Consider the following 23,617-nt stretch of genomic DNA (forward strand, 5'->3'; position numbering starts at 1 on the left):
GTCCTTGTATAAAGGGCCGGTGGTGGGACAGTGTTTCTGCCTCCTGTTGGCTGCAGTGGGTGCAGTGTCTTTTGTGAGATCCAGCTTCCTGTATCTACCTATCTATCTAGGAGGAACAGAATGGAGTCTCATTGTCTGTGGTGTTATAGTGTTAGTTCTTTATTGTCATTACATTGTAGTTCATCTTCACGACAAGCAGTTATACATACAGTGGTCTTAGATAATATCATCGTCCAATACGAGGAGAGCAACAGTTAGAGTTAGTATCACAGCTAGGTTTTTCCATTGACCACGGCCCCTTCCCCACACCCCCCCAAAAATATCCCCATCCCCAATACCCCCCCCATCCCTTAATCCCCCCCCGCCCTCCCCTCCTCCACATCATCATACACCAATGTTTTGACAATCCTCAAAAATACGCCACAGGTGCCGAACCAATAAACAGGATGCGGGCATAAATAAATAAATAATTAAATAAATACTTACATTACATAAATAAATAGCAACAAGGTGTGTATATACTCACATACACACATGTAGCTCACCAGGGTCTATAGGCAGAGGGGCTATTTTATACAGCCTAAAGGCATAGAATATCATGTAACACAGCCACGGGTCGGACCAAGGCCACATCAGAACATCCTGAATCATACTGGAGAGTGGTTTATGTCTTTGAAGCAAAGCAGCCCATACAGCAGGAGTCAACTCAGGTCGACATAAGTGGATGGGGCTTAAAAGTACCCAGTATTTTCAGTTCTAAATTTAGCTAAAACAGCGCATCAGTTCAACAAAAGGAGTAAAAAATACATGAGAAACAAAAATGACATTTTTAGAACCGTGAGATCTGAGGTACCTGTTCACATTAAAAAAAAAAAAAGATTTGGTCTCAAGTCACTTAAAAAACACATTGCACTGGCCAAGAAATTGACAATTTCTTCTTGTAAACTTATGTTCTGAATAGATTAAACAAACTTGGCAGAACAAAAAAAAAACAAAAACAAAAAAAAAAACAAAAAAAAAAACAGTTTTACTGTAATGGTGCCTGTTAGCAGATTTGAAGGAAAACCTAGCTGTTCCTCCATTTGCACTTTGTGCCAAACTAAGATAATCTAATCTAGCTAGTTTAATATTTTCTTATGACTATGGCATCAGTCTACTTGTCTCTTACCAAGAAAAAATGGTTGCACATTTCCCAAAAATTGTTATTTTAAACATACACCAAGGCTACCCATGTACCTTTTTGTAGTCTTAATGCAGTGCTAAGCTAACCAGCTAGGGGCCTTAGCTTAATATTTACTAGCACTGACTAAGATAGCATGGCTTTTCCTTCCTGAAAATCTAGAGCTATTTTTTGACCAGCACATTAAAATCTGAGCCACTGGCTCTCAAAGGCTAGCTGGTTCCTCCTTTTTTATGCTAAGCCAAGCTAACAATCTGCTAACCCTGGTTTAAAATGATCCTAACAGACAATACTGTGGTACCAACATTCTTTTCCAATCGCTCCCAGGAAACTAGTTTTCTTTACTCTATACATATATTTCTGTATTTACCAGAATTTTCAGCTATTCTCTCAAACACCATCCAAGACTGTATCAAGGGTTCTAGAATAGACCAAAGGTTTCAAAGGGTATCAATGGTTCTAGAGTTTAGTCAGCATTCTTGAATGGATCAAAGGGTTCTGGAATGAACTGACAGTTTTAGATTGACTCAGTGTTCTAGAATGTATTAATATTTCTAGAGTGTACTCGGGGCTCCAGGATGAATGACAGAGTTCTGAAATAAATGGCTGATTCTAGAACTGACACAGTGTTCTGAAATGTATCACAGGTTCCGGAACGTAACGAGGGTTTTAGATTGTTGGAATGGTCCTAGAAGTGATTCAATGGACCTAGGATGTTCTGAGGGTTCCAGGATGGATCGAGGGTTCTACAATGTATCGATGGTTCTAGAAATGACTACATGCTCTGGATTGTTCTGAGGATTCCAGGATGCGCGGAGGGATCTTGTTCAAGACTGTATCGTGGGTTTCAGAATGTATTGAGGGTTTCAGAATATTGACAGTTCAGGAATGTATTGAGGGTTCTATGATGAAACACATTGTTCTGGAATGAACTGAAGGTTCTAGAAGTGACTCAGTGTACCGGAATGTACCAAGGGTTCCAGGATGTGATGAGGGCTCTCGACTGTTTGAATGGTTCTTGAATGTTTCAGTGGAACTAGAATGTGCTGAGGATGAATCAGGTGTTCTAGAACGTATTGATGGTTCTCAAATTGACTTAGTGTTATTGAATGTTGCTATGGGTTTTAGAACGTAGTAAAAGTTCAAGGATGCATTGAGGGTTTCAGAATGCAACAAGGGTTCTAGAATCCATTAAGACTTTTAGAGTGTCTAGAGGGTTCTAAAATGAAATGGTGGTTCTAGAATTGACTCAGTGCCCAGGGTTAGGATGTGTCAGTGATACCAAGAATGTAATGATGGTTCTAGACCGAATGGTTCTAAAATGTATCAATGGTTCTAGGATGGGCTAAGGGTTTCAGAGTGGATCAAGGGTTCTAGAATATACTAATGTTTATTGAATTGACTACACGCTCTGGAATGTTTTGTGGGTTTGTGAATGCATCTATTGTTCTACAGTGTATCAAGGGTTCTAGAATGAATCTATGGTTCTAGAATGGACTGAAGTGTTCTAGAGTGTAGAATGAGGCTGGTTTGCTGGTTCCTGAATCCATTAATGCTAAGCTAGGTTAACCAGCATTGGTTTGAGCTTAAGGTGTACTGTATAGACACAACATTGGTATCACATCTGTCATCACATTACTGGGAACAAAGAAAAGCCACTTTTTAAGAACTATTATTCTGGCTGGTGGATTCGTTTTATAATATCTGGGCAGATGCTAGCTGTATTCCACTTTTTCCAGTCTCGACATTCTGCTAAGCTAATAGGTTGGTACTAGCTGTATGTAAATGGATGGACATGGTGGTTTTTAAAACTGGCTGTCATTAAAATATCTATCGACTCCCCAGTATCATTTGGTGATCAGAGAGAAAAAGGCTTTCCTTGAAATTTCATACTATTTGACTACAAACCCCACAAAATGTCCTCAAAGGAGTTATAAGACGGAGCAAGCATCCAAACCAATCAATGAGATTATTTTAACGTTATGGGCTGCTTTGCTTCAGAGAAAGACCGAGACAGGAGCGTTGGTGTGCTGGTTTGGTTTGCAGTTTGATTGGACAGTCTGAGAACGACACTGAAAGGAGACTCAGGCGGATAACGTGGCCGAGGTCAGACCTCATTAAGGTGAAAAGGGAAAACAAAGAGTAACACTGTACAAGTCCCTCATTGAGGTTAGAATGCATGTCGCCATAGAGGGCAAATCAGCACAAAATAAAGAGAAGAGCAACAAAACAATTCTGACATTTAAGGTGCAAATAAACATCATTTAGAAGGTCAAAAAGGTCTTAAAGCACTTTGTAATTCAAAGAGGAGTGCTATACAAATATAGCCTAACAAATTCAAAAGAAAGAAAGAAAACTGCTGAATAAAAAATGAAGAGTACCAGGCTCTCTGCAGCGTGAGAAAAAGCCAGCAGGACTAATTTTTCTTTTTGTTCCACAACCATTTCAAACTGCAGACGTGAAGCGGTTCAGTTGCATGCAGCTCACAGACTTTCCACAGGCGGACCAAAAATATTTTAAAAAATCAGGATTCAGACTCAGAACACAGACGAAACAGAGAAAATCAAAGAAAAAACACTGAACACAGCATTATTTCAAACCCCCGTCTTCTACAACGACCTGTAACAGCTACAGAGGAGATAGTGAATGTAGAGAGCAGGGAGCGGCGATTATCCAGGGTTATTTTAGTTTGTGATAGACTGTTTTCTTGTTATATGGGGCAAAGAAGACAAAGCTCTGTAAATAGACAGATTAATAGATTTAGATAGATTGTAATGGTTACACAGCTTGACAGATGTCTTTTACAGTTAAATATGTCTCCTATTGAACTGGTTTATTGTTGGATAAATATTTATTGCCTGTTTAGAGTTTATTGTCTAATGATACTTTGTATATTGTTTAAAATGGAATCCCTGTGTTCCTTTTTTCTGTTGCAGTTTTCAAAAGTTTCCTTCCTTCAACCAAATATCATAATCAGTGTCTTCTTTCTGCTGCTGGCCTTGAATATTATTACTAACATATTCAACATATTCAGCAAAAACCTGCACATTATGACCCACGCTGTAGCCCTGACCCTTGGATTTACATATATCCCTACCTTCAACACAACATAACATTATTATAACAATTATTATTTTGTTATGGACACTTTGACATCACCACCAGGTGGGTTGTGATTACAAACAAGAATTCAGAAAACTTCAGAATACAAAACTAAAACATCTGCCTGTTTGCAAACTCTTTTTTTGTAAATATGAGCAGCACTAGGAGGAAATACAGGAATGTTAAGCGAAGAGCTAGCTGGTAAGCCAAATCCGGCACATTAGCATTAGCCATGCTAGCACAAATTCCTGCTGTTGCCTGTGACGATAATTGAGGCTTTGGTAGAAGAACCCTTGGTCTTTTCATCAGTGGTATGTAATTTAATAGAAATAAACTCCTTGGTAAACTTGTCTTGATGCTAACTACAGCCAACAGCTAAAGCTAAACTAGTATCCTGTAGCCTGATGTTGAGATGGTCTGCATCTATCAGGGACAAAAGCCCAACACTTTGGTTTTTACCACTGTGTTGCCACTATGTATTGGCTGAAGGACATATGGATAATAAAGAACAACAGATAATGGACGTTTAGGGTCTTTAAAAAGAAGACTCCCCCTACTGCCTCTAATGAACACTGCTGATACACATATTCAAGTTGGTAGAACTTTGGTGGTCTGTAATACACACAAGGGAACTGGCACGGCCGACTGTTACCACCAATGACAACCGCTTACAAACCCAACAGATACTGTCTGGAACTCAAACCTTCATATAATAATAGCTCAAGATAAACCCCAAATAAGGGACTCCAAAGTGGTCCAGTTCCTGTGGGAATGAAGCGTTATCGAAGGTTCTAGAACTTATCAAAAACTCTAGAATGTCCTGAGAGTTCAACAGTGTATTGGGGCTTCTGCAATATATCTAGGAATTTATCCACGTTATTAGAAAGTACCCATGGGTCTAGAATGAATCCAAGGCCCTAGAATGACCTGAGTGTTTGGAAAGCATTGAGGGTTCTAGAATTTACAGAGGGTTGCAGAATGTATTAACTGCTCTGGAGTTTGTCAAGGACTGCACAGTGTATAAAGGTTCTGGATGTATCAGTTGGTCAAGCATTTATCCAGGGTTCCAGAATGTTTCGAAGGTTCAAGAATGTGTTGCTGGTTCATGAATGGTTGAGGGTATTATTGTGTATTGAGGGTTCTAGAGTGTTTTAATGACTCTAGAACATATCCATAGTACTAGAATGTACTGAGGCTCCACGGATAAAACAAGGTTGCCAGAATGTGTTGATAGGTCACATTCTGTACTGAGGCTTTCAGGATAAATCGAGGATTCTAGAATGTATTGACAGTTCTTGAACTGACTTGGTTTATCAAGGATTTTTGGTTGCTGGGTTTCTAGAATATCTGATTGTTCTAAAATGTATCAAGGGTTCTAGTATGTATCAAGGGTTTGAGAATGTATCCAGGATCCTGGAATTAATTAAGGGTTCCAGAATGTTTCAATGGTTCTAGAATGTACTGAGGCTCCATGGATAAAACAAGGTTGCCAGAATGTGTTGACAGTTACTGAACTTAGTTTAACAAGGATTCTGGGATGCAATGAGGTTCTAGATAAACCGATTGTTCAAGAATATATTTAAGTTTCCAGACTGTATCGGGGGTTAAAGAATGTATCAGTGTTTGTTTGAACTGACTAAATGCTCTGGAATGTAGTCAGGGTTCTTGGGTTCTATAATGCATCAAGAGTTCTGGAATGTATCCAGGATCCTGGAATTTTTTAAGGGTTCTAGAATGTTTCAATGTTTCTAGAATGTACTGAGGCTCTCAGGATAAAGCAAGGGTTCTGGAATGTGTGGATAGTTCTTGAACTGACTTGGTTTATCAAGGGTTTTGGGTTACTGTGGTCCTAGAATATCTGATTGTTCTAAAATGTATCAAGGTTTCAAGAATGTATTAATGGTTCTAGACTTCACTAAGTGTTCTAGAATGTATCATGGGTTCTAGAATGCACTGCAGGTTCTAGGATGGACTGAAGGTTCAAGAAAGTGTTAAGGGTTCTGGGATGCACTGAAGGCTTTGGAATGTATCAATGGTTCTGGAATGTCCTCAGTATTCTATAATGTACTCAGGGTTCTGGGATGAATCAAGGGTTCTAGAATGTACTGACTGTTCTAGAATTGACTTAGAGTTTTTGGAAGTATTAACTGCTCTTGAATGTTTGAAGGGTTGCAGAGTGTATCAGGGAATTACGAATGTATTAAAAAGCTTTAGGAAGAATCAAAGGTTTAAGGATCAATTTGGGATTCTTGGATAAATTAATGGTTCTACTGTTAAGTGTTCGAGAATGTATTATGGGTTCTAGTGTAAAATCAAGGTTTCATATTGTTTTGAGGTCTTTACAGTGTATTGAGGGTTCCAGAATATATCTAGGGTTTTAGAATTTGTCAAGGGTATGAATTGTTCTAGGATGTATCAAGGTTTCTAGACTGTATTGAGGGTTTCAGAATGCAGTGAGGGTTCAAGAATATTAGGGTGTACCTAGTGTTGCTTTCCATTGTAGCCCCCATGAAGTTAGAATTCCAACTTGAAAACTTGGAAGATCTTTAAAGTGGATTACAGTCAACCTAGGTGGGATACCATTCCCAGCTCTGACATCTGACCTCTGAGGTAAAAGGAAAGCACATTTCATACATGGGAAACCAAAATTATGTTTCCACTGTTCAGATATATTCTTACACATTCCAACATGTCACCAAAGTAACATTCAAAAGTTTCCTACTTCTAAACAGCGTTTCAGAATTTTACTAGGCCTCCAAGGAAACCTCAACCTCAACCTCAACAGTCAACCCATGAACTTTTCATGAAAGAATAAGGAGAAGATTCTAAATGGTGCAGAACCCTGTGGTAATTACTTCATTTCAAGGGTTCTTGCATGCATTTTGGGTTCTACAAGGATGTTTTTCAGGGTCAGGAGGACCTGCCTTAATTGGTCTCCACATGGATTGTTTTCAGAGTGAGCCAAGGACAAGAGATCCAAGTTACTACGACTGAATTCAACCTGAAACTTCTGTAAATCCAAACATGTTCTCACAGGTATGCAATGCTTCCACTACTGCGTGTATTTGACTCATATGATGTTTGGTGGAGTTAAGGAAACTGGGAAATGATGTGGTATGTCAGTCACCTTTTGTGACACCGGTAAAAAGCTTCAAAACAGGAACTTTAGAACAGCTACAGCTAATCAAGCAGTCTTACATGCAAAAGCCACAATTAAGACAAAATGACAAGCATCTACTCCACATGGTACATGTAAAAACACTGTGATGCGGTAACTTAGAAGAGTATAGAGAGAAAAAACAAGCATGTTTTCCCTCTAAGCACACTGTTAAACCCATGTTTGCCGACCCATTTAAAGTTCTGGTCAAGATTACTGCTGGTTGTGTTAGCGTATCGCTGCTGTCTGGTAGATCAATGGTGCAAAACCTGCTGATATCCCCACCATAAGATCGATGGGCACCCTTCTTCATCCTGGAAAATCTACTTATTGCAGTTACTGCTTCCTTCCAAAGATGCACCTCTGACAAGTACATTTCACAGGAGTTTCATCACTCCAGTTTCTGATTGGGCTGGTTCATGCATACAGCCACCAAGTGGAGATTCAATGCAGACGGTGAGAGAGAGTGTTAAAAAAGTACTATTCAACAAAAACAGCAGGGTCTGAGGACCCGCTGTAGCTCTGGATCATGGGTTGGAGGTCTGTATACATTACTGAGCCATGCGAAAAGGCAGTGCTAGCAAAGGAACAAAGAAAGAAAGAGCAGAGCTGAAGAAGAGAACTGAAGGCATGTCAAGGTAGAAAAGACAGCAGTATTTCAGAGAGAGACAGCGAGGAACTGAAGAAGCTGTCAGGCAGTTTAACTGACAAGCAGGAATTTGTGCTGGCTTGATCATAGTAGAGTAAGAACAGGTTGAAACGCACATACAGACACAAACATGCACGTACATATACACCGTGCCTTATTCGTAAGTCTCCAAAGCCTCATTTGGATCCAGCGCTGCCTGGTCGAGCGGAGCAGTACAGAGTGAGTACTGTGCTGCAAAAGATCACCATCTCTTCGTCTTCTCTTCTCTTTCCACTCATCTCTTCTGCATCTTTCACACATAAATCCTCATCTCCTAGGATCCCTGTCCCACCGCCCCGTCGTATCCACCGTCTCTGTCTCCGTCGCAGTCGTTTCAGTCCATTTGTGAAAGCGGAATCGCACAGAAGCACAGAAGAAGAAGTAGAAGAAGGGCGTGGTTTGTTGTTTACGCAAATACAGGCTGTTTATCAGGATGTCTTGATTGGTCGGGGGGAAGGGTCAGGTCATTGGCGGTACCCTAATGAGGAAGTGGCACCAGGATATCCACGTAGTTGATCGGGAAGAAGCCCGACTGGCCGTTGATCATGCCTTCGTACCAGTTGTCGTCGATCTGGTTTGTAAGGGTGATGACGTCGCCTTCTTTAAAGCCCAACTCACCTTCGTTCTCTGGTTCAAAGTCGTAGAGTGCTCGGCAGCAGGGCTGGTCCATGGGTGCTGCGGTGGGACAAACAGATCAGCATTAGTAGGGTTGCATTAGGAATTATGCATTAAGCTGGGTTCATACGTCTTTACCTGGTGATCTTCCAGGTGATTTGGCAGAGTGTATCCCCCCGTTGTGACTCTCACTGGGGGGCAGCAGCTCCAGGGTCATTCTGGGTTTGGGAGCGTATTCCTTCCTCGGTTTACTGGACACTTCTTTTATCCTGATGAAGTTCAGACAGTTAAAAAAAACTGCTCAGTCTATTTCTGTTGGTTTATTTTTACCAGAGGTAGGCAGATGGATCAATACCTGTCTTCCATCTTGCTGGAGAGCTGTTGGAGGATTTCTGCAGAGCGGCTGTGGTATTCCAACTGTGCTTGAACCAACGCTGCCAGCTGGCTCACCTGCTCAATCTGCAACACACACACACACACACATACACGGATATTGTTTCTGCATAGCTCTGCTCTGCACCCCGCTGGGCCTGAGTATGGCTCGACACAGCACGGCACAGGGTTGCTGCCCTTTGTTTCCACTGCAGTTTTGAATAAATCGGGATCCCGCTGTTTGTGCAACTATAGCAACACTGGAGCCATGTCAACATCCACAATAGACATGGTGAATATTTGATCATTTAGACCTTTACGGTGCAAACAAGGTCACTGCGATGGGAATATGACAAGGCCTGTCCCTGCAGAGCAAATATCTTCCTGGACTGTGCGCACCATGAAGTCTGCAGTCTTAGGTTTTAGTTATAGAGCTAAACAGAAAATGTCCAATTCCTTCTTTTCTGGCCACAGGAAGATGAGACAAAGTGACATATGGTTCCTTAGTAAGTCTAAGACTCAGACAGGTTCAGCTAGACTTCAACTAACTTGTCATCTATGTTTGTTTTATGGCTGGTATCCACGGTTTGGAAAAGGGTCATGCTTGTCAATATCAAAATGAAGATGGACAAGACTTTTTAAAGATTACTTCTTAGGTTTTTTGCCTTTATTTGGATAGGACGGCTGAACAGAGGGACAGGAAATACTTGAAGAGAGTGGAGGAAAACATGCGGCAAACAGTGCTGACACTGGGAATAGATCCCACGACCAGTGTGACAAGCTTTAGAGCCTGTGTATACGGACACCTGATCCGCCCACTGAGCTAAACAGGCACCCAAGGACAGGATTTTCTCAGGCCATTTTGTAAAACAGTGACAAAGGAGAAACTAATCTGACTAGGGATGCTGTTAGCCTGCCAATTAGCTGAATTTGGATTCCTTTGTCATCGGCACCAGAATTACAAGTTGGTTAAACAAATTATTAACATTTTTCATTGTTTTTGTACAGACTGTTGCCTTGTCATCACTGTGCTCTTTACTCGCCGCTTACTGCTGTGGCACTGATAGTATCTCGTGGGAACTGTGTGGTTTAGCACTACTTTGATCTAGAAAATGGTCATCAATGCATCAACACTGTGCATCATTAAACCAGAATGTGGCTCCTTTAACTCCAGCTGTTCTGGCAGTAGCATGCACTCTTAACACTTGCTTTCACTTCTGTGGGACAGTTGTCCTCCTCATCTGCTTGGATCGGCTGTTGAAATGCTCCCTAACTTTGTGCCAAGCCCAATTACTCAACAAAAATAATCCAGTGTTGAACTCCAGGTTGTAACCAGCAGAATAGTTAAAGCTCACTTAACAAGCTGCAGGATGGTTATATTACGATGTGTTCGAGGTCAGCTCAGAAAAATGACGTTTAGGTGAATATAAACAAAAAGTCATGTGTTCAAATGTCACATTAAGGACAAGAAAATTCAGTTTTAAATCTGGATAAATCCAGATGAGAGGATGAAAATATTTTTATCAGTAATATAAAACAGATGCCACAGATGGAATCAAAACCTTTTTTTTAACTTTTCAACTCAAGCTCTCGCTCTCTGGTTCCCAACCTGAGGTCCAGGGTGCCAAAGATCTCAGAGACACTCAGGACTCTGTCTGCTATGAATTTGTCCAAATTAGATTTGCAAATAATTTTTAAATCGTAAAAAGACACATCATGGATAGTTTATACATAGATCTCTTGGCAAAAATATGTGTGTGAAGGTCTATTCTGTTGGATTTTCAATGAAAACAGTAAAAATTTATGGTGTTTTTTTCCATGTGGGTCCATGGCTGGTTTTAGATTCAAAGGTTGGGAACCACTGCTCTAGCTGGTGTGACTTGAGGCAAGTCTAGGTGTGCCAAATAATCTTGTTACTAAAGCTATACAGCATGGGGTGTTATTTCTGACACACAGTGTCAAATGCTGCCATTTCATTGAGATCAGCTGATCTCACGCAAGCCCCCATAAGCTGACGTCCAGCTGATTCACGATTCCTACTGGCAGATGCACTCTGCCGCCACATTTAACCTGCTCTGGCTGCTTACTCTGTGCTGCTCCCTCTGCAACCCTCCTCCACCCCAGCTACTCCATTATGCTACATCTAACTTGATCAGTGTCATCTGTTGTCACTGATACTGGCTCGGCTCTGGGTTATTTGCTGCTTCTCTCACTGCCTGAAGAGCAGCAATGTGTGCTGTTCCTGCTCAATGCGTTCAACAAAGGCTCGTGGAAGGGCAGTGGGGTCATGTTGCAAAATAACAGCAATAAAAGCATAATAATAACTGCTAATAGAATGTAAATATGGCTAAAAGCTGAAACCACTTCCTTCAAAAACAGTTGTTTTGTCTTTCAACTAAACAACAGGAAAGTCTAAATATAAGTATAAACAAGGACATCAATATCATTAAATACTGATAATCCTTATCCCTAACTGGGACTGTCATTTTTATATTTTCATGGTGGTATTTCCTTGAATAAAGAGATGATTTCTTACACTGAGCTTTTTTTAAATTGGAATGAATGAATACTACTGTGGAAAATGAGAGAAAACATTAAAACCCAGCAACAATAAATCTGACGAGGAGCTCTTAAACCGAGACTGTGGGTGCTGCCAGCACAAACCAGCAGAAGTGCTCACAGACCCTTAAGATAAAAAGAAGAGAAACAGAAGGAGATAACTTTCCCTTGTTGTTTCATGCTGTAGAGACCAGTAGTTGAACCCTCAGGCCCTGACCACTAAAAGGGACTATACAGCAGTTCTCAAAGCACAAACAAAGGGTTAAATGCATGCCTTTAGGCATGTTTGTGCCTGAATATCAGTGAGAGTAGACCTTGAAACAGAGCAGATGAGTGGAGCAACTTTTGATGCAATCCCTCAGAGCTGCTAGCTCTTTATCTGGGGCTGAGTGAAGCGTCTGTGTTCTTTCTTTGACTGTTTCTGTACCTTTAAAACCAAAAACCAAGCCTGTGCTTCCACTATTACATTAATGATTCGTGGTGCAATCATGTGGACTACAGCTGCATCTGAATTGTCCAACCAACAGCCCAAAGAGAGCTGAGATTTTTTGGATTTAAGTCAGTCAAAATGAGACCTTTTCATCCACAAATAAACACAAGGATTGCTCGATTAATGTAGGACAGGAGTCATCAAGTACATCTGCACAAGGGCCAGATTTATTCTCGACAGAGACCCTTGGGACCGGACTTTCAAATACACAAAAAACAAGAAATATTTTAGTCTGATAGAAATACTATTGTAGTAGTATTTGTATTTTCTTTTAAAACGCAGAACATTTTAAGTCATTATCGGTGAGATCTATCCCTATCTATCCCCTTTTTTGACACTTTTACCCCTTTTTGAAACTTTTTGCCCCTTTTTCCTATTTTACCTATCTTTGCAAGATTTTAACCCCTCTTACACCACTTTTCCTGCACTCTTTTATCAATTTGCCACTCCATAACCCCTTTTCATTAAATTTTTTTTCAATAATTGTTGCAGCTTTTAAATCAATGTTGTCCTCTTTTTAACCATTTTGCCACTCTTTAACCCCTTTCCCCTACTTTGCCAGGCTATTTGTGCCCTATTTTTGCCTCTTTTAACCAGTTTTTAATACTTTTTGCCTCTCTAACTCATTTTTTCAAGCCCATTTTAAACCACTTTTTCAGTATTGGCATTAACTTTTTGCACTATTTTAGCCACTTTTACCCCATTTTATTACTTTTTGCCACTTTTTTCCTCTTTTACCAACGATTTTAACCCCTCTTAACCCCTTTTCCTGCATGTTTTAGCCACTTTTATCCATTTTTGCCACTTTTTAGCACCTTTTCATTTCATTTTTTTATCATTTAAATTAATGTTTGCCACTTCTCACCCATTTTGCCACTCTTTAACCCCTTTCCCCTACTTTGCCAGGCTATTTGTGTCCTATTTTTGCCACTTTTAACCCATTTTTGATACTTTTTGCCTCTTTCACCCATTTTTTTCCATTCTTAACCCCTTTTAAGCACTTCCATCCTCTTGGTTCCCATTTTCTTCTATTTTTGACACGTTTTAACCCCTTTTCATTACTTTTTTTGCACTATTTTTGACACATTCAACCCATTTTTGATACATTTACCCCTTTCTTCCTGTTTTCACCACCGTTTCACCAATTTTTGTCCCTTTGTGCCACTCCACAACCCATTTTGAAATTTGCCACCCATTATTTTTGTAACACTTTTACCAACCTTACCTCTTTTTAAAAATATAGTATAGTATGACTGAAAAGTACATGTCTGTAAAAACAGATCCAATGTTAAGTCATTCTAAAGTTATTTCAGTATTAAATGGTGGGGGGTGGGTTTAACAGCTGCAGACATTTAAAGCGAAGGGATACTTTTAAAACCACAACATCTTCTTCTACTCCTTTTCTTAATTTAATGATCTTTCAGGGACCGGACAGGAAGCTTTGGGGGGGCCTGATATGGCCCCCGGGCCGCCAGTTGATGATCAGTGATGTAGGATGTAAAGTTAATTTAACTCGTAAAGATGACATGAAACTGTGCTTACATCACTCTCCAGCAGGTTGAACATGCTCTGCTCTGCGATCTCTTTGCTCTCGTCGAACTTCTCCAACGCCTGTTTGATCTCGTCATCCTGGACTTTCCCTTGACGCTTCTTCTTGTAGTCAAAGTCCAGACGGCGGCCCTCCATCTTCTTTAAATGATGCTGCAGGGATAGAAAACACGAGAGACCTTAAGAGAGCTACATCTAGGAAGTTCAAGTATAGAAATCAGAAGCCTCCATCACCGTTTCTAGACATGCTATGGAGATCATACGATCACTCATCCACAGGTGTTTCGCTCACCTGGATCTCTTTGAGGTCTTTGTCGTGGAGGTTCTGCAGCGGGTCGATGAAGTTCTGTTTGACCTCCATGTCCAGAGCGTCTTTCACCTCCCCAAGCTCCTTCATCGCCTCGCTGGCATCAATCAACGCCAAACCTGGAAATAGAGGCGATGGGAAAACAGTGTAAATATTGAAAAAATGAGAAAAGAAAAGTTTAGAAGCTCTCCTGTTGCTTTAGGATGTAACTCTGGCAGTATAATCCTAGGGGATACATGCAGCTGATATGAGAACCTTAGCAGCTATTATATTCTTATCTCTAAAGCCACTAGACTCTACTCACAAGAAGAGCCGTTTTTTGTCATGGTTGAACAAAAATATTGTATAAGACTGAAACAAACCATCTAAAACACCAAAGCCGAATGACAAAACAAACAAACTTGTCAAGGCAAAGTTAAAGTAACATCTTCTAAAAAAGCTGCTTATAAAAAAGCACCAGGCATTAGCAAGGAAGAAATGTTCTGTAACTGATGAGAGCAGTCAAATGTCACTTTCCACTCTCCAGATGCCACCCAAACAAGCTCAGGCAGCAGATTTAAAAACAGTGGTAGCAACACCATTGAAGTTCATTGCCTTTTGTGCTTTGATTATTTCGAGAATGCAAACCATAATATCACAAAGGAGCACAAAAGAAGAGCTCTGCAGCTTTGGGCTCAAACTAGAGAGGAGTAAAGTTGTCAAACGTGTCAATGCTGTTCAAAGGGCTTGGGGTGCAAATCCGTTCAGCTGATGTAACCTATTAGCTTGATGCTAACATAATGGAGTCACAAACAGAATTAGCATTATGTCAGTTCTAATTTCAAGAAATTATCTATTTCCTCAAACAAAACTAAAAAAACTGTTTTATTCATCGTTTACATGAAAATGCTCAGTTAAAAACTTCTGTGTCGTTATCTAAATATGCTTCTAAGCATTGTTGTTGTGTCTTCAGACATCAAAAATGTCTTCTATGGTATTTAACAGCACAAGGTCGGTCACATTCCCAGTGCGTCTTGGCCTGCGCCAGAGCTGCCCCTTGTCTCCGAGATCTTCATGGACAGAATCTAAAAGACAGTCGGGGGGAAGAGGGTTTCCAGTTCCTGGAGCTCAGAGTCACATTGCTGCTTTTTGCAGACGATGTGGTTCTGTTGGCTTCCTTAACTTAGACCTTTGGCAGTCTCTGGAGCGTTTTACGGCTGGTTCGAGAATAAGCACCTCCCAGTCTGGGACCATGGTCCTCTGCTGGAAAGTGGTGGACTGCTCCCTCTGGGTGGGGAGTGTCTTTGCCCCAAGTGAAGGAGTTCAAGCATCTTGGGGTCTTGTTCACGAGCGAGGGTAGAATGGACTGCAAAATTGACAGGCGGATTGGTGCAGCATCAGTTTTGCAGGCGCTGTACAGTACCGTTGTGGTGAAGAGGGAGCTAATCCGAAAAGCAAAGCTCTCGATTGACCAGTCGATCTACCTCCCAACCCTCAACTATGGTCATGAACTCTGGGTAACAACCAAAAGAACGAGATCACAGATACAAGCAGTCGAAATGAGGTTCCTCAGGAGGGTGTCAGGGCTCAGCCTAGAGATAGGATGAGGAGCTTAGAAATCCGGGAGGTTCTGGAAATAGAGCCGCTGCTCTTTCATGTTGAAAGGAGACAGCTGAGGTGGTTTGGGCATCTGATCAGCAGACCCAGGTCTTGCTGGATTATCCCATCTGGCCTGGTGAAGCTGGGAAATGTTACGGGGAGAAGGACGTCTGGGTTGACTTACTTCACCTGCTGTCACCATGACCCGACCCCGGATAAGCAGAAGAAGATGGATGGATATTTAACAGTGGTTAGCTAACAGCTTTAAGAGGCACTACAGCTAAAGTCTGGCAGTAGTGCCTCTAAAAACTTAGATGCCAGTAAAATAATAATTCAGTAAAATCTTTTTTTTCCATTACTGATCAGAGGTTACTTTGTGGCAGCATTTCCAATATGGCGATCCCATCATTGGACTTTAAAATCCCCCTCAGGAACCAGTGGCTGACATCACTGTGATGTCCATATTTAATATGGTCTAATCCCTCTTACCGAAGCAGGACTCCTCCCCTAACTCCCGTCCAAACTTCAACATGGCGTCCCCCAGGATGGACTCTGCCTGTGGGTAACCAGGTCCCTTGTCCTGGCCGCGGATCTTTGACATGGTGTTGATCATACTCAGCTTGGCTCTGGATGCTGCAGGAGAAGAGGGTTAGATAAAACAGTAAGAGGATGTTTTTTAAGGCTACATGCCTCTTATTGGATGGAGTTTACAGGTGTGTTCATACCTGGATTGGGTTGTAGGTACTCTATGGTTTTGGTCATGATGTCCAGCACTGCTCTGCTGGTGACGTCCACCTTCTACAGATGGAAACACATCAAGAAAATGATGAGACAGTGGAAAGAAAACAGAATAAATGTCGGTATAGATGAACAAAATAGATGCTCTTCTTAATCTAGAGGATTTGTTCATGAGAAACAAGCTTCTGTTAATAAACAGAGCACTATATCCTACAACTTTGTTATTCCTTGCGCAACATGATGGCAGCAACACATCTCAAAAAAGATGAGACAGGGCCACCATTGTGTAGCATCGCCTCTTCTTTTAACAACTGCCCGTAAATGTCTGGGAAGTGAGGAGGCCAGTTGCTGAAGAAGAATGTTGTCCCATTCTTGTCTGAAGTAGGATTGTAGCTGCTCAACAGTCCTGGGTTGTCGTTGCTGGATTTCTCCTTTTCTGATGCTCTAAATGTTTTTTTTTGGTGAAAGTAGGATGCATGTTGCTCTAAAAGCTCTCTCTACTTCTCAGCATTGATAGTTCCTTTCCAGATGTTAGAGCTGCCCACGCCATAGGCACTAATGCAACACCATACCATCAGAGATGCAGACTTTAGAGCTAATAACAATCTGGTTCGTCCCTCTTCTCTTTAGTCCACAGGACACAGCTTCAATGGTTTGCAAAAAGAATTTCAAATTTTGATTTATGTGACCACAGAACAGTTTTTCATGTTTCCTCAGTCCATTTTAATGAGCTTTGGTCCAGAGAAGACGGCGGTGTTCCTAGATCCTGTTCACATGTGGCTTCTTCTCTCCATGTTCCAGCTTTTACTGTCATTTGTGGATGGCACAGCCAACTGTGCTGACAGACAATGATTTCTGGAAGGGTTCCTTAGTCCATGCAGTGATTTCAGCCAAGAATCATGCCTGTTTTTTATACGGTGGCCCCTGAGGGCCCCGAGATCACCAGCATCCAATATTGACCTTCAGCCTTATCCCTTTGGACTAAAGATGGTTGGATATTAAAAGTCTTTGCAATTTTACGTTTAAGAACATTTTACTAAAATTGTTCCACAACTTTTAGACACAGTTTTTCACAGTTTGGTGGACCTCTGCTCATCTTTACTTCTGAGAGACCCTGCCTCTCTAGAATTCTCCTTTTATACCCATCTTTTTTTCATCCTTTTGTTGCCCTGTCCCTTCTTTTTTGAGATGTGTTGCTGCTATCAAATTCAAAATGAGCTAATATTTTTTCATGAAATGGTAAAATGTCTCAGTTCAAGTGCTGACATGTTGTTTATGCTCCATTGTGAATAAAATATGGGCTTATGAGATTCAACAATCATTGCATTCTGGTTTTATTTACATTTCACACAGTGTCCCAACTTTTTTGGAAGTGGGGTTGTATATATTAAGTTTTTATGTTTATTCTTAAAGAACTGTGACAGCTACAGAGGGAGTAAACTTAGGATCTATGTGATGAACAGTATTTTAAATTTGGAGTATTTCGCTTAAATTAAAGTGAACAGACGGAGAGATTTACCTTTTCCATTTCTTTGAAGTCATCGTCTAGCTTGGTCCCTTCGGCTCCTCCAACCTTCTCGCTGACTTTCTGCAGCACAAACATAAAAAGAGGAAAATAAGGTTAGACATTTCCATCCGTAGATACTGTAATGGAAAGAAAGTGCTCATTTAGAAGTCCTAGTGAAGAGACACCATAAGTTTTGGCGTCAGATGGAGAGACAACAAGAGAAAAAGCTGTAGGAGGGTGGAAGCATAGACAAAGAGACTGAAAACAAGGACTACTATGTCTAAAACGGAGCCTTTAGCTCCTCAGTGTTACTGTTAGTCTGTGAAATACATTTAAGTGAATCTCTGATGTAATATACTTTTCATTCTGGCCTCTGTAAGCAGCAAAAAAGCATTTTAAATTCTATGACAGCCTCTTTATCCTGGTACAATAAAACACAATTACAACTCCAACACAAAGCAGCAGATCCGAGTGGGCTTTAACTCCATTCTCAGTGTTTTTGTTAATGAATTATTTAACATGTTATGAAAATGAAAGGGTTAGATTTCTGCTGATTTCACACTGCTTCTTCTCTCCAGCCTGCATACATAATAAATCAGAGCGCTGCAGAGCTTCAAAGGCAGTTTACACTTCCAATGGACGCCATGTTGGAGCGCCGGGTTTTCTTTAAACATTATATCTATTAGTGCTGACTCATGCTTTTCTTCCTGCAGGTCTTATCTGTTTCATTATCCAACTTTTCTGTTTATTTCAGGATCTTTCTGGGCGGTTAATTCCATTTTAATTTACCTTAATAAGGACTTGACTTTCGTTGTGGCACTGGACTACCAACAATGTCCCAAACTTTGTTTTTTTTTTTTTGTTTTTTTTTTTTTTAAATAAACGTGCCGTTATCGCCTTGTCCTATCCTACCCTTACCTACCCCTCTGCAGATGTGACAGGCATATTAAATAACTGTAAAGACCACACATCTTCACATGGTCTGCTTTGCTTTACTAGGTTTCATAACCAGCCTGAATGAACGTGTGGTTTCTGGGTACAGAACAACAAACCACACATGCTTCCTTTTCTGTTTCTACTCCTTTGTTTTGAAAATGCCTGCATCCTTATGACTGTAGTGAAGCAGTAAAAAACCATCACACCGCCGTAGAAACACCCTCTCCTTTATGGTCGTGTGCTAGGAATAAAAAGTGATTGACTGATCGTCTTTGTGACCGCAGAAAACGCTGCAGAATGACACCTCTCGATTTCTAATCACTCAGGTTGCAGAGAGGAGGAGGAGGAGAAGAGGGGGATGAGCGTAGCGGGAATTTCCACAATCGTGACTCACATCAGACACCCACGCACACACGGGTTACACACAAACATGCAGCACATAGCGGTGTATAAATATACAGAGAGCTGCAGAGGTCCATGTTTACTAGGCTGCAAAAATAACATCCTATTTGGAACAATAATACACCTATACACTAGTAAATCACCCTTTATGCTATTTAATTCTGTAAGATTATAATTCTAAACCGTGATTCCAAAAAAGTTGGGACAGTAGCGTGTTTGTCACTGAGTTCCGTTAGATCTTCTAACAACACTGTAAGTGTCTGAGGACTGAAGACGCCAACTGTTGAATGACTTAAAGTCTGAAACTGCATACAGGCCAGTCTAGGGCTCTCTTACTGTAAAGCCATGCTGTTGTAATTTGCGCAGAATGTGTCTTGGCTTTGTCCCACTGAAATAATCAGGCCACTATAGAGGCTTATGTTGCTCCGAAACCTTTATGCACCTCCCAGGATTAATGGTGCCCTCACAGATGTGCAAGTGACCCATGCCATGGGCACTAAAACACCCACACAACATCACAGATAGTGGTGTGAGGGTGTGTTAATAACAACCTGGATGGTCCTTTTCCTCTCTAGTCTGGAGGACTTAACTAGAGCTGCAAAATGTAGCAATAATGTGTGATTGCAATTACAATGCAACCCATAAATGATATTCAAAGCATCTTTGCTTGGTTATTAAGGAAAATGCAAAGAATAATGATAGTTTCTAAGACCACAGCACACTTTTCCATCGTAGGTCAGTCCATCTCTGATGAGCTCAGGCCCAGGGAAGTGGGGTTCTGGATGGTGTTGGTATAGAAATCAACAGTGCCTGTCCACTTTTTGGGTGGCTCTGGTTCTGGAAGTCATATTTGCCATTCAGATTCTTTTAAAACCCTGCTTAAAACATTTTTTAGTGCAAGAACTAAGCTGACCAGCATAGCTTTTCAACCTTTCAAACCATATATGTACATTTTTCCTACACTTATCTTTACTGTAGAGTTTACATCTTAAATGCTAATGTATTTTAGATTACAGCATAATGTTGTCATGAACAGTTGACAGTTTTGTTTGGGGTAGACATTTCTATTTTTAACTGAGACCTTACCAGTGAGAGATGTCGTTCTGACACTCTAGGATTGTGGGTACTGTAGTATTTGGCTAAGAATAAACTCAGTTTTTCTTCAGAAGATGTTCATATGTCATGAACTTTGGTCTTCTACAGGAGCACAGACCATTGTTTCATATCCAGGTATATTGCAGTAAGTCTAACTTGGATATTTCGGACAATATGGCGAATAAAGAAGTCCTTTATATAGAAAATGAATGGGATTTTTATTTCAGAAACCACACTGTTGATCAATATATGGCTTTTGCTTTGCCTTGAGTCTTAACTTAGATGCAGTGACGTGCTGAGTTACCTGACAGTGGTTTTCCGGAGAGTTTCTGAGCCCAAGTCATGATATTCATCCATGGTGTTCTGCCTTGCCCCTTGCATGCAGATATTTCTCCTGATTCTCTAAATCTTTTGATGCTCTTATGGACCGTAGAAGGTCAGATCTCTAAATTTCTTGCAGTTGCATGTTGAGGAATGTTCATAAACTGTTGGACTAGTCAGGAGTGCCCATTCATGGTTGAATGTCCCAGATGTTTTTGAGCAACTTTCCTAGTCTTTTCATGCCCCTGTCCCAGCTTTTTTGGAACATGTTGCAGGCTTTAAATTCTGGTTATGTGTATCAAGAAAAAAAAAAATCAATCATTTTGAACACCAAATACCTTGTTTAAGGTTGAAAAGGATTTGTTAATCACTGAATTCTGTTTATATCCAAGTTTGTCCCAACTTTTTTGAATTGGGGTTAATGCAGTTTCTCTATGAAGAAGCATGCTGCTCTTAAAAGCACATATCTTAACATAGAAGTCCTTCTGTTAACATCTAAATGAAGATGACATGCGTGTTAGTGTGTTCTCTCTGAGGCGGCTGTCACACGTCTTCATCATCAAACTAACAAAGCGTGCAAACATGAAGCTAAACACTCATCAGTTTATTAGAGTGTAAACACCTGAGCTCCTACAGTAGGAACACCTGAGCTCCTACAGTAGGAACACCTGAGCTCCTACAGTATCAACGTATGTGTCTTTAAAACACCTGAGACTGTTAGAGAGGACATGGTTCAGCCAGAGTTGATCTGAAGAAGACAACAAGAGGAGGAAGGACAGATGGACGAGTACAAAGGTGCCATACAAACAATAAAGACAACACAAACACATTACAGGAGGGGGAAGAGAGAAGGATGGACAGATGAGCAGGAAGATGCAGTTGCCATGGAGACAGGGCTCTAACTGAGTCCTCTCATGTTTCAGGAGCGTGTCTGTAAGGAACACGCCGTCTGGTAGCAGAGGGGTGTACCAGCACGCCGTTACATAACACCCCGTCTCTCTGTACAGTTATCGTCTACTGTTTCTGAGCCACTGTTTCCTCACGCTCGCTCTGATTCTGGCGGTCCAGATTCTACCAATCACAGCGTCTGAACACTGACAGGTGGGGCTGACTGGCTTCTTTAGGGTCCCTGATATTTAGGTTGTTTGCAATCATGTGATCCTGAATGTCCGTTGGGGGTCAGGAAGTGGGGGCAGCCATTAGTAACGGATGGGAACCAGGGAAAGTTAGTACTTTACAGCTCTAAATGGACCTGTACGCTGAAATCATCATCAAGAAATTTCTAGTGATGTTTTAATGCAACTTAGTGTGAGTTCATGCAGAATCCTGGCAGTCATTCGCCCAGCTGTGATCAGCTGATAGCCAGCCAATCACAGCTCTCTCTCGCAACACAGCAGCCTATCTAAATATGCTATATTTTTCTCTAATCCTTGCTTGCATTGATGCTAAAGCATCACGCTGCTGCTGCTAGCAAAGCTTCACCTCCTCCACCCCAGCCTCCTCCTTTATAGACTAAAGCTTCACCTCCTCCACCCCAGCCTCCTCCTTTATAGACTAAAGCTTCACCTCCTCCATCCCAGCCTCCTCCTTTATAGCATAAAGCTTGTTACACCCTCATTCAGATTAATGCTACTATGGATTAATTGTTTTGAATTAATTTTACTGTGTTTTGTATGCATTGTTGTTAATATTTCTATCCATATGGGGTTTTTCAGCATTGCTCCGGAAAGTCAAAGCTGCTTCACTAACCCAGGGAGCATCTTTAGAGCAGATCCTTCTCCACAAAATTAAACTGCACATAAATTTTGCAATAAAAGGGTAAAATGTACGATGAGTGGTCCTGACTGGACCCCAGTTTACCTGGCATGGAGGTGATTGATGTCACAAATACTCAGTCCTGCAGACTTTTCTTGCATCATCTATCCAAATGAAGGGAGACATGAGTATATAGTGGTGGTTCTTGACTGGTCAGGTATCAGGACCCTTCACCCCCTCTATACGAGCAATCATGACCAAATTTCAACTAAATTTCTACCACTTAGATTAATCTAATGGAAAATGCTGCTGTTCAGATCTTAGATGAAACAAAACACAATTGAATGTTAGCATAAATTTCATTCATACTGCCTATTACTGAGATATTATGGTAATTTTGGTACTCTGTTAAAGTATCACCTCATTATCTCGGGGAAAAAACAGCTTTGTGATCTCAATAAAACATTTAAATAAGTCAAAACCTTAAGAAAATTAATCAAATGTACTTTTATCCAGAGAGAATCAAGATGGATTTGTGTCCACTCAGGGCTTCCATACATCCTGGATGTTTTGCAGCTTTTTTCTCCAGGAACTAGGGAAAAGCTTTGCAACCCACTTTTAGGTCCCGACCCACCACTGAGACCACCAGTCTAGAAGAGTCTTGTACTGAAGAGGCTAGCTGAGTCACTTTAACATAAAAAGTCTTCATTTTGTCACAAACATGCTTTTCATTGAATCAGTGATTCACTATTAACAGAGTAAACCTCATGGGTTGAGGAATTGATGTGCCATTCACGGACGAGCCTATGCTTTGAAATGGCTCTCTGATGTTAGCCACAGTAGCTAGCTCCCATTTGAGTGCCAGTTTCCTTTCCTCCATCTTTTGTTGTCATTTAATCCACATTTTAAAAAAGAGTCAAACATCCAGCTCTGCTGAGCCGAGCCAAATGATCCGGATCTCTAAAAGGAGACGGATTTCCCATCACAACGAGAGAGACTGAATGGACATCAGCTGAGGAAACATGGGTCAGTTTAGAGTTTATTGAGCTAAAATATGACTAAACTGAAGCGAACTTGACTGCTTTATGGAAACAGATCATACATGAGCGTCGGTTGACACTTGTCCAGACTTTAGACGGAGACTTTTCTAATTCCTTCCTGCTGCCATTTCTCAGTGAGTTTTTTTTGCACTTAGAATATTTGGCATACTTGTAAACAGCTCTAAACATGGCCTCTTTCATAATGTTTCTCTACGCAGATATCATTA

At 40.9% G+C, this 23,617-nt stretch overlaps 1 protein-coding gene across 1 annotated transcript in view; it reads right to left on the bottom strand.

The window, feature by feature from the left end:
* Positions 1–381: 381 nt before the first annotated feature.
* LOC121504590 (endophilin-A1-like) overlaps positions 382–23,617 on the bottom strand; it is a 57,262-nt gene continuing 34,026 nt past the window's right edge. Inside the window, exons 2-9 of the mRNA XM_041779510.1 lie at positions 17,854–17,922; positions 16,322–16,394; positions 16,086–16,229; positions 14,004–14,137; positions 13,706–13,864; positions 9,098–9,201; positions 8,881–9,011; positions 382–8,802 (exon numbers count right to left, since the gene is read on the bottom strand). Coding sequence (XP_041635444.1) covers positions 8,606–8,802; positions 8,881–9,011; positions 9,098–9,201; positions 13,706–13,864; positions 14,004–14,137; positions 16,086–16,229; positions 16,322–16,394; positions 17,854–17,922 — 1,011 coding nt within the window. The 3' untranslated portion in view covers positions 382–8,605. The remainder of the gene's footprint in view (positions 8,803–8,880; positions 9,012–9,097; positions 9,202–13,705; positions 13,865–14,003; positions 14,138–16,085; positions 16,230–16,321; positions 16,395–17,853; positions 17,923–23,617) is intronic.

The sequence above is a fragment of the Cheilinus undulatus genome, linkage group 22 (assembly GCF_018320785.1).
Source record: "Cheilinus undulatus linkage group 22, ASM1832078v1, whole genome shotgun sequence".
Taxonomy (NCBI): Eukaryota; Metazoa; Chordata; class Actinopteri; order Labriformes; family Labridae; genus Cheilinus; species Cheilinus undulatus.